The sequence below is a fragment of the Eretmochelys imbricata genome, chromosome 6 (genome assembly GCF_965152235.1).
Source record: "Eretmochelys imbricata isolate rEreImb1 chromosome 6, rEreImb1.hap1, whole genome shotgun sequence".
Lineage (NCBI taxonomy): Eukaryota > Metazoa > Chordata > Testudines > Cheloniidae > Eretmochelys > Eretmochelys imbricata.
The window spans coordinates 47,586,562-47,598,708 of record NC_135577.1 but is presented as its reverse complement, the minus strand read 5'-3'; the positions used below and the strand labels follow the sequence as shown (position 1 = coordinate 47,598,708).

Here is a 12,147-nt window from a genome sequence, read left to right as displayed (position 1 = left end):
AATGTTATCTACCTTCAGCAGAACTGAAGAATGATCATATATTGTATTATCTTGTTTAACGGATGCTCCATTAGGGACTCCAGGATGCTGTCAGCTCAGTGTGGTTCTTGACAGCTTTCTGCATAGCTTTTTGTCTTGGGTCTAATGAGTAAATGGCAGTGAGACTGTGAGCAATTCAATGTCAACTTGGAAAAACTTTTTTCCAGAGTTTAAATTTTTGACAAGCGGCTTCTTTATTCCTTGAGTTTGAAGTGGGAGTCTGACACATGCCTGTATTAATGGCAGAATAGACATCTTAGCCAGGATGTGAGAGCTCTGAAGGGGGATCATTTGGATTCCTTCTTTATAAAGTCACATATGCTTAAAGAATAAAGCCCACTACTCAAGCACACACATCTCTTGAGGCTGTTACAACACTGTATCAAAAAGTACTTGGAAGGTGGACTAGATGTGGGGGGTTGGGGGAATGATAGAGGATATGGAAAGTTTCACACTGAGATGTCTGGTTTAAATTCAGCAAAGACAAACAGTGACTGAAAGTCCTGTCTAATGGCTGTTTGGTGACCTACACAAAATCCATTGGGCAGGTGTTTATATCACAAATAATAAAATCCCCATCATCACAATTCATCAGAGCTTTATCAGGCAGTTTCATCAGAGGAGCCAAAGACTGAAAGGGCATGAGAACAGAACGTCCTGCTTAGCCCTTGAAAGCTCTCTCCAGAACATTGATGGGTGACATTGGTGAGTCAGTGCAGGGCATCTTGTACTGCTGCTACTGCGAATCCAAAGACTTCTGTCTGCAGGTCAGCCTGACATCTTTCACCAGCACTACATTCCCTTGAAAAAGGGGTTGGTGTGTGGTTGGATGGGAAGTACCTTTATCAATATTCTTATGACTTATGCACGTTTGTTACTTGAAGCACATATTACTGTCTACAAAGCTCTTTTACATATTAAAGCAAGCTGGCGCGTGTCTTTTTCTCCTCAGGGACACACTGATAGTCACATGCACCAACAGCGCCACAAGTATATTTGCAGGCTTTGTCATCTTTTCAGTTATTGGCTTCATGGCAAATGAACTCAAAGTAGACATTGAAGACGTGGCAGACCAAGGTACAGTATTTTCCCCCTACTTAGATCGGCTTCCAAAATGTATATTAATGTATTCAATGATCTGTCTTTAACTGTATTGTTATTGCACTGCAAACATGCATCAGTTGGAACAGGGGAGTATGGCTGCAGTGTGCACTGGAGGAGTCCAGTTGCCATACTAGGACCTCTTGCAGAGCAATAGGCAGCAGAACAAAGCAAGACTGTGCGTTTCAGGCCCCCGGCAGGACTAATTCAGGTTAGCCTACAGAAATTTATATATACTCTAAGCAGACAGTCTGTCCCTCGATGCTGCTGCTCCTGCTCTTGCTCTACCAGGCCCAGTGCTTAAAGTAGATTGAAGAAAGTGTGTGTGTGTGTGTGGGAGGGTGGGGTGGGCAGGGTGTCTAGCATCACCCACACATTTGCCTCCTCCTTCTGTCAGTTCTTCACCCTTTGCCTACGGTTTCACCTCTGCTTCTCCTGCAGTTGCTGGGATTCCTCACCCTCAATGCTTGGGGGGTCTGCAACAGGGTCCTCTCTTCCCCCTTCCCAGGATGGATGTTGCAGGGATGGAGGCACAAGCAGCCATCCCATTGCTCATACGAAAGGATGGGGAAGGAAGGAGCAGAGCTGTTGGGCTCTTTCCACTCCCTTCTCCTCTCCTGTGAGATTGGTGTGTGTGTGTGTGGGGAGTCCTAAGGGGATGGAGGAGAGCTCTGTTGGCTTCCTGCAGCAGCTCAAATTGGCTGCTTACAATCCAGAAGGCAGGAAAGTAGGGAAAGCTGCCTAGCAGAGGGGATTTTCTCCAGGCAATATTACAAATATGCATCCTTCAATCATCCGGCTTGCCTTTTAGAGATTTTATTTCCAAGGTCTGGGACTCGTGTTCCTGTGGTACATGTTAAGCACTGCCAGGATCCAGTAACAGTTAAAAGGGGTTGCCGATTTGGCGGTGAGATGTGAGGGCAGGGGGCTTTAAGCTAGGGGTCAGTTCAGAAGCTAAGAACATGAGGTTCTGAAATGTGGAACCAGGGAGTCGTTTGTGAGCAGGGGTGGCTAATGGAGTGGGGTGGCCATAAATTAGGAGTGGTATGGATTGGGTTGACAGAGCGCTGTGTTGTGTGTGTTATATCTAAAAAGTATGGAGTGAGTACAAGTGACTGGTGAATTGGTGCTTTGTGTGTGATTGTGTATGGGACAGGGGAGGTAGGAAGGTAAGAGCTTTATTGGCCAGGACAGAGAGAAGAAGTTGAGAGGATCTTATAACAGCCTCACAGCGGGATAAATGCTATTCTCCTTTGACTTACTGTACCTGTGGGTGCTCCATGTCAGGATGTGCATGTCCCTGTACATTCCTGATCAGAGACTTATGTCAGCAGTTTCTGGGGGTCGGCACCTGCACCTTATGGATCGTCATGCTTCAGAACAAGGATATATAGGGAGGGATGGACGCATCGCTGCTCCGGTTTCTTTTGTCTGTGGCTTGAGAGGGAGTGCTGCAGTGTCTGCTTGGTAGTTATAGAGCTTTCTTGTTTCCTTTTTCTTATTTAGCACAACTTTTGTGCTTTTGGTGGGACTTTCCCCCTCATTCTTTTTTTGCCCGGGTGGGGCCTCAGTTTCAGCTTGGCCCTTGCTAGCTGTGGCCTGCATGGTTCAAGGGCCACCCTTTACCCCCAAAACTTTTGACTGAGCTTTCAGAATGCTGCGGTGGTTGCCCTCGCTCCAGCTATGTTAAGCACAAACCTTGGGACCCCTTCAGAGTTTTCCAGACTATCCAAAAGGAAAAGACCCCATTCTCCAAAAAGGAAGACAGAGAAGAGGGAAGTCATCCTCTCAACCTGGGAAAAAGGAAACCTTGCACCCTGGTATGGGTACCCTGAGGCTTCTGCCGCCTCTGGTACTGAGACCCTTGGGTCCACCCAAGAAGAGCGTGCTGCATACCAAGAAACCTTCCAGTAAGCAATCTCAAGTGGCATTGGTATCAGGACCAGAATCAGAGACTTGGAAGCTTAAGGACTCCTCCAAACCAAGGCCTCGAAGCCATTGACAATGGCGTCTCCTTTAGGCCACAGTAGAGTGTGCATGGAACACTCCGTGATACTGCCTGATGTGCTGACTCCTGAGAAATAGCATCCAGATTCACCAGAACTGTCACGGATCTTTTCTCACAAAGACCTCTGGATCCTGGAAAATCCAGAGTCCTCTCTGTTGAGGGCTACCAAGAGGGATTGTCCGCTGGTACCGACTTATACTTTTTGAAGCTGACAGGCTTCAGTCCTTCCACATGCTTCTATGAAGGGTTGACCATGAGTCTGATGTGGTCACTGCCCCCATAATCTCCCATGAGCCTACTGAACCCTATCTGTCAAGGGGCACCATGAGAGATTTCCAAGTACTGACTTATCCACCTGTCTTAGCAAATCTTTCTCTGAAGGCTCGATTGCTGGCACTGATGTGTTTACTGGTCCCTCACTGGCCTCCAGTATTGACAAGACCCCCTGTACTGACACCTCTTGCGCCACCAATGGGCACATCTTGTGACTCAGATGTGTCCATACATGATTCCAGCACCTTGCCCTTCCAGCCTCCCTCCCTTGAGGTACATCCTGAGGAAGAGGACACTCTTCCCCCCACATCCCCACCCCCCAGCAAACAAATGACCCGGCAACCCTGGCAATAGCAAACATGGGGTCTTGTCCCTTGTGTCCCGTCACAGTGGGCTCATTGGAACTTTAGTGCCCCATATGGTGACCAGTTCTACAGCATGCCCTCATGCAGGGGACCCAATAAGAACAACAGCCACCAGTAGCAGGTCCTCTTCCACCAGAAGAACCCCCAGAAGAGCAACAGCTAGGTGCAGAGGAGGAGACTCCACCTTCTCACAAATAATCCTCTTCACTAGACAAGGCTGTTATCCTCTTCCCTCCCACCATCCTACATAGATGATTTCAAGACCTTTCAGGATCTCATGAAAAGGATTCCAGAGGCCCTAGAGATTCCACTAGGGGAGATACCAAAATCTCAACATTCTTTACTGGATATTCTACATGCCAGGAATGGGTCCCTCTACTTTCCCTAGAATCTTTGAGCAACCTTGCAATCTATTGGCATCTACCTATCTGTGACAAGAAGAACACACAGCAAGTCATAGACAGCTCCGTGGATTCACCCAGTTCACTATCAATCCAGAGACTGACTGACAACTTCTGAGAAAGAAACCTAGATTCCCTTAGAATAGGCCATCTTCCACAGTTCTATCACAGTTGGTCACTTCTTCTAAATGGCTGATTTGACCTGTTGGTCGAGAGTCACAAACCATTCCCCTTTCTGAATCATATATGGCACCTATCCCTCTGGGGATCATCGCTCCTATTTCCTACCTTGACCTAAATACAAGGTTGAACAGATAGTTGATTGGAAATAGTTAGCACGTATTCTAAGGGACTATTCAAAGTGATCCTCTTGTGTTTAGTTGTGCCACTCTGAGTACCTTTCCCAGAACCAAGGAAGAGCTCTGTGTAACTTGAAAGTGTGTCTCTCTCACCAACAGAAGTTGGTTCATTAGAAGATATTACCTCACCCAGCTTGTCTCTTTAACGTCCTGGGATTGACACGGCTACAACAACACTGCATATAAGTCAGTGGTTGCAACCACTGAGTAAAACTATTCATTAGACTCATTCAGTGTCCCTACCTAAAGCAACCCAATTCGCTAATCTATTTTGTAACCACATACAGCATGATGAGACACATTTTGCAATGTACTACGTCTAGAGAGCAAAGAGTGCTTTACCTGAGGAGCTCTGGTGCATATTGCCTTATGACAAAAATGTTTCAATTCTCTCTTTTTGTAACTTTTGCACGTCCCACAATTTGGGGGATATTTAGCTTTTGGAATTCAAGGATTACAGCTTTATCCAAATACTAACACATATACCAACAGAGTAGAAGATTGTTGGTTTTCTACCTGGTCCATCTTTCCATTATATGTTTGCCTAGGACAATGGGACCCTGATGCCGATTAGGGCCTCTAAGCACTACCACAATACAAATAATAATGGACAATAACGTCTGGGGGATGGTGCGCTGCCTTTATATTTAATGAGGGCAGCTGGAACCAGGGGGATTGTAGCTAGTGACCATCCTTGGTTATAGTCTCATGAGCCCTGAATGCGGTTCCCTTTCACATCAAGGACCCACAATTTTGGTATGTTCTTCTCCTAGTTATATGCTGGAGTATGTGTGACATCCTTCTCATGCAGTGAAGCTTAATGGTTTTTTTTGTTTCTTTCCCGTTTCATTTGAATGGAAGATACTGTTGTGTATTCTGTGACTGGTGTACTAATTATCTGTTTTTCCCCCTCTGCATCCACTTCTAGTTAGGGAATGTTACTCTTCTATTTGTGACATTCATTAATTTTCATATTGCTTATTAATTTCCATATTCCCAACAGAGGCTCTAGTCTCTGGGTTACTTTTGAAATAGATATTTGTAGTATTTGCTTACTACATTTGACTAGATATGGCCGCTGTGGTTTGAGTATGACATTGCACTGAAGCATTTTTGACTTATTTGCTGTACTACTTAATTACTGTTGGCAACATGTAAATGTCTGATGAAAATGACAAAGGGAAGGGATGCTGTCCAGAGCAGAAGGGAGATCTTAAATAACATCAGGCACAGCACTGTGACTCCTAAACCAAAACTACAAGTCCTTTGGAGCATTTCAAATTGAAAGACATGATGAGTTCGCCACAATTTGTGTGTATGAGCACACAAGCCCCAGAATGAAAATAAATATGCAACCATTACTGATCCTTTTCGTGTACACATTGGAATGCTAAGTGTATCATATGCAATCCTTTCCAAGAACAGGAGGAAAATGAAGAACAGCCTCAGTGAGTCATAAGAGAAGGAGGGAGAACAGCACAGAATACAAAGAGGCTCCTAACATAAGGAGGACTGAAGAGTTCAAAAAGTGAATGCCACATACTCATGGCTCCTGGGCATGAAGAGGTTTCACTGGCTGCATTAATGTGTGTACATCAAGCTATTTTTCTGACCGCTTTATTGTGTGGATAAATCCAGTAGTTCAAAGCTCCGAACAGGGTCTGAGGTAACCGATGAGCATCTTGATTCAAAGGCTGCATTAGTGAGTTGATAATGGAACACAGAAATCAAGAAATCTGGTAATGTTTGCAGTTACTGGGTGCTCTTTCCAGAGTAGGTGTTTAATGAGCGTTAATTTCCATTCAGTGCCCTGGGTCATTTGGTAGAGTTGCAGGAGTCGAATGGAGCAGAGGTAGCATAAGCTGTAACATTCAACAATCCTATCATGCTTATGGGAAACATTGCCAGTGACGCGGATAGAAGCATTTCCTGTTCCATACACCAGTCTTTCACTGAAGCATATGTTTTCCCAGAGCTGTGATATCTTTACAGTTTAAAAAAAAATTGTGGTGGAAGGAACAAGGTGATGAAAGAAAGACACACTCTGCTTCGTTCATTCTGTATATTGCTGTTAGACTAGAAGTGGTAGTATGTAGTGTTGGAAGCATCATCAGCCGGACTCTAAATTTTCTCCTGAGACATAAGAGGTGCAGTTAGGGTGTAGTAAACCTATAAGTAATTATTTATTTTTAGGATGCTGGGCTTGCATACACATGGTAGCTCCTGGGCTTGTTAGCTTGCATCTTGAAAAACTAGCTTGTGTGACAGAGTTCTACCATGTAGAATCTATTTATGTTCTAGCCTGGAATAACTAATCATAGAATGGATTGCTTACTACACTACAGAATCAACAACTCGAGTGAGTGAGAGGAGAATTTTACAGCACATTAGCTGGTCAACTCTACCTCTTCTCCCTAGCAAGAAATAGATGACATGCTATTTGGGAAGTCAACTTAAATTAATTCAGCCTTCAATGTCTCATCTGTTATGTTTGTCAGTTAATAAACTAGACAACCTTTAGTGCAGTCCCATCGCATGACTGGACTTGCTGTATGTTCATCCTGCATTATTACCAAATCTGGGATTCAAACTTGGACCCTTGTATTTCATAGACAGACGCTCTACTGGATGAGCCAATGATGGTCTTCTCCTGGCCAAGCAAGTGGAAGCTGTGTTTAGTTTGTTTCAACTATAAGTCATTTTGCCTGTCTTCCTGTGCCAGGACAGTAATAACAGTTTTATCATATGCAGTCTTACATGCTTGCTGTACTGTACATCTGCTTCTGACAATCCTTGTATAAGGATAGCTTGAAAGCAACGTTTTCTTCCCCCTGGTAAAGAAACACTGGAAACAAGATTTGTCATGGGTTATGCTTGTATGAGAGATAATCTGAGGGGGTGCTCCTCTGAATCTGAAAAAGCAGTGATCTTCAAATCAAGCAAGCAACAGAGCATGTTAAAATAACCCATTTTGTACTTGTGGGGTTTGAAGGTTACAGATAACTAGTATCTCTAAGAGGAACTGTTGAAAACACATGCATGGGAATGTAGCTCCATCCCAAGTATCCAAAACCAGGCAACATCATTTCCATCTGCTTTACTAGGGAACATAGATGCATGCTTTATTCTGTATGGCCCTTGTAGGTGAAAAAAGAAAACATTTTGTTGAAGAATTATCCCTTTAAACATACAAGGGGCAGATTCTTTTCTTGTAACTTATGAAAAGTATAAAATTAAATTTCTAATTGTGTACCTCTCAGCTACAGAGTTGAGCATCTATGCAGTTGCCAATACTATTTTTGAGCAGATGGTTCATTACTACAGAGCAAATAAAGCCAGCATCCACAGCATAGCGACGGTGAAACTTATCTGCTGTGAACTCAAATAGAGCCCCTTAGTGGCACTGAAGTATCTCAGAAATGCAAGATGGCCCAATATAATCCAAATGCATGAGATTTTGGCAGACCAAGGAAAATATATTGTTTTTTGTCTTCCATACAGTTGTCAGGGAAAGAAAAGACCTGGTCCACAAAGTATTTTGAAAAAATGAAATACTGTATGCTGCTCAAAATGTTTCCTACAGCTGTCGTTTTTGAGCTGAAATAATTTGAACATTATCCTTTCATACTTCAAGAAACTGCTGAATTGGCGCCAAAAGGAATCTTGACAGAATAACTCAAGTTCCATAGAATGAAATGAGCAGCCAGAGGAGGCCAATTTGCAACACACAATTTTAATGGTCCTACAAAACCCAGAAACTATGCTAAATATTCCAGAGCACCATCTACTGGCACCTTTTCTCTTAACTATTTATCTATGTAAAGACAGAGCATTTGTGTAACAGAACCTTTCCCCCTTAAGGGATTCAGCTGAGTTATGCTGAATTGGATTGCACAAAGATGACTGGTTAATTGAAGCATGAACACCTAACAAGCTGGCTTTTCTCAGATTGGTAGCCAAAGAATTTGGGGAGGGAGGTGGTGGTGTATATTTCCATCTTGTATCTCTTATGTATTGTGTTCAGTCTTCTGAGCTCTCACATTCTCTTTTACATGCTGTCTCACCCGTTCTCGTGATGATTCCATGCTCCCTCTCTTTCTTATTCTTTTACTTTGTCTTCCTAAAACCCCATATATAATGGGAAATGCCAGTGTTTTTAGGATTAATGCTTCCATTAATCAATCTTTTTATTTTAAGCGCTATCCTGATTCAAACAAATGATACTGCAGCCTCCAGAAATAACTTCAAGGTGCTCTGTTAAAATTACACCGGAACAGATGAAACATTTGCCAAACTCAAGTATGGAATATGGCAGCAAGCTTGGAGAAAGAACCGACAGCATGAGGGACAGGGAATCATAGGTGTTAGAGATGAAAAAGACCAGTTAGATCACTAGTCCATCTCCCTGCCAACAGCATGGCTTCTAGTGCAGCAGTTCCCAAACTGTTTTCTGCAGAGTGCTTGTGTGGTCCTCAAAGAAGTGGCTAGTCACAGGGTGTTGGTTCTCCTTCTTGTTTCCAGCTGCATCTGCAGATGGCCAGGCAAATGTGAGAAGTAGTATAGACCATAAGACAATCTCTCTTAGAATCTGGCCCACGGTCATTGCACTCTCTCCCTGTCTGGAGATTGTTGCTGTACATGTTGCTGAGTTAAAGAGAAGCACTCTCTTCCCATTGATCTATATGGAATTAATGTATGGATGCCTGTTAATGCTGCTCCAAAGTTCAGACTTCTAGTTCTCCAGGATAATGGTGAGAAATTGATTCCAGATTATGAAAGAAAGTTACAATTGAACTTCCCTGGTCTGATTTGAAACTAAATTTGTCTGAAGTACTGTAATATCCAGGTTAAACATCCTGGAACTTGAAAATTATGTAGTGTATATTATATATAACGTATGCTTAAATCCATTATTCAAGAATAGGACACAAAAGCAACAGAATAGTAGCCACCCTGGGCCAAATTCTGCCACACTTACTTTGCAATATGTAAGACTTCACTCTGTGGACTAAAGGAAGTAGAGTCTGGGCCTTAATTGTAAACTAGAACAAAGTAGCATTGTACTGTTTCCTGAAACTTAGCTCTTTGTAGCTCCCTGATATTTTCCTTCCTAAAAATAATCTTTATATCGCTCAAGATACCACAATCCTTTTCTTTTTTTGTCATTTCTAGGTCCTGGCATTGCCTTTGTGGTTTATCCTGAAGCCTTAACCAGGCTTCCTCTCTCTCCGTTCTGGGCTATAATATTCTTTTTGATGCTTCTAACTCTTGGATTGGACACTATGGTAAACTGCTTTTTTCACCTTTCCTCTTGCTCCATCACTTCTGTCTTTAGGATCATGTTACATACCACTTGATATGTGGCCTGTTACTAAACCTCTTTGAGAAGAGAGAAATGAACTGAGGACAATAATACTTAATTCATAGGGAAGCTTTGAATTTTCATAGTTAATGTTTAAAATGATAGGTGCTGAGCACAATCATGTACACAATACATTTATCATGTAGTCTATTTCTCGATCATATCATATTTTGCATAAAGGCTAGATTATTATTAATGTTTTGTTTTTTCTGTGATCCCAGTTTGCCACTATTGAGACGATTGTGACCTCCGTTTCAGATGAGTTTCCTAAGTACTTGCGTACCCACAAACCACTGTTCACTCTTGTTTGCTGCATTTCCTTTTTCATCATGGGATTTCCTATGATCACTCAGGTAAAATATTGTCTTTGAGCACCACTGTGACTTGTCCTTCAGTTCCTCTCTCCCGTGGATAATGGTTATGTCCCAGTTTGTCAATGGAGCCCAGGCCTTCTGACTCTGGACCAGCCAGAGATACTGGATTTTAAGAACTGTTAATTTTGTTTTAAGATTCTTTTCAGAGATTGTCTCCTTCTATGCCCTGTAAACTGGGACTCATGGGTACTAAGGCCATGTCTACACTGGGAGCACTTTACCAGTATAGGAATACTAATATACTATGCCAGCAAAGTGCTCCTAATGTGGACACAGCTATATCTACAAAGCACAGTTTTGTACTGGTATAGTAAAACCCACCCCCACAAATGAACCAAGCTTTACTGGTAAAAGCACAATTTTGCTGGTATAGCTGAGTCTACTCTAGGGACTTGTGCTGGCATAACTATGTTAGTCAGACCTAACCCGTCTTTATGCCCCTGAATGACATAGCTATACTGGCAGTGTAGATATAGCCTAAAGCACCTTTCCTTAAGGGTGGAGGGATACAAAAATAGTTCCAATCAAATTTTGGAAAGAAATCGAAATTGTCCTGTAGTGTATACAGCATAAAACCAGCATATGCTGGGCTGCTGAGGTACCTCAAGCCATAGGTATTGTGTGTGTGTGTGTGTGTGTGTGTGTGTGTGTGTGTGTGTGTGTATAAATATATGTAAATAAAAATTGTACATTAAAAATGAATTTGCTGCTGATGTAAGGTGCTGTAAGGCAGCAATAGATACAGGACAGCTGCAGGATGGACAACAGTTGTGGAAGCTTCCTCACCCTGCCACCCCAGTATGCCTCAGCCTTGGCTGGGCTTCATGAGTGAGAGAGAGTATGCCATTCCTTGCTCTGTCTGTTGAGATTGCCAAGAAAGAGGGTGCCAGTTAGGGATCCATATTACAAACTGAGAACACACCCACCCATTTCACATAAGCTACTGAAAAGCTGCTAACTACTTCTGGCATTACTGACCCTGGGATGGATTCAAACCAGCAAATTAGAGGTGAAAAGCCCTTTATTCCACTGGTCCACACTTTATGCTATGCAGAGGGTGGGAATAGTACATAGTAGAGACAGATACAATATATAGCATAGGCATGCCATAAGTAATTGCCTTTTTTTTAACTTTAGGGTGGACTGTACATGTTACAGCTTGTGGACACTTACGCAGCTTCTTACTCTCTTGTCATCATTGCCATCTTTGAGCTTGTTGGGATTTCATATATATATGGTAAGAAATCAGTATTGATTCTGGATAGCATTTAGAGATGTATATGACGAAAGGGATATTTACAGTACATGACAAAATAATCAATAAAGGCAGTGGCAGTGCATGAAAGTTTAGCTTTGAATCTCTTCAGCAGTGCAGTGTAATGCAATATTAGCAAACAAGAAAAAGAGGTTCAGGAACATTATTTTAAATGAGAGTAATTCAGTGATGCTTCCTTACCAGAGCAATCCTCTAAAATTATATATTCCGATGATTGCTATTTTTATAGCACCAACAGTGTGCTGGTCATTTCAGCAAGTGGTTAATTAGGATTATCATTATTATATGTTTATCCAATCATTCTATGGGATGAATACTGAGAAGTTGTTTACAATAGGTCAAAAATTAAACAATGGGTAAGATCCTGCGCTGGTGTAAATTAGTGTAGTTTCATTGTTGTTAATGAAGCTACATCAGTTTATACCAGCTGAGGATCCTGGCCCTAAAAACTGTTTAGGAGTGACACTTTCAGGAGACCCATTCTTGGAAAGAGGCACTGTCAAACAGTGGTACAAGGAAACGTAAAGCTCTCCCTTTGTAAAGACAATCCCTGCCTTCAATCTTAAGTCGCCTGGAGATACTTGGTGGG

General features: G+C 42.5%; 1 protein-coding gene across 1 annotated transcript in view; it reads left to right on the top strand.

The window, feature by feature from the left end:
• Positions 1–12,147, top strand: part of SLC6A5 (solute carrier family 6 member 5) — a 44,491-nt gene that overhangs the window by 16,484 nt on the left and 15,860 nt on the right. The window contains exons 7-10 of the mRNA XM_077820142.1: positions 992–1,116; positions 9,719–9,831; positions 10,130–10,261; positions 11,420–11,519. Of these exons, the coding sequence (XP_077676268.1) occupies positions 992–1,116; positions 9,719–9,831; positions 10,130–10,261; positions 11,420–11,519 (470 nt within the window). The remainder of the gene's footprint in view (positions 1–991; positions 1,117–9,718; positions 9,832–10,129; positions 10,262–11,419; positions 11,520–12,147) is intronic.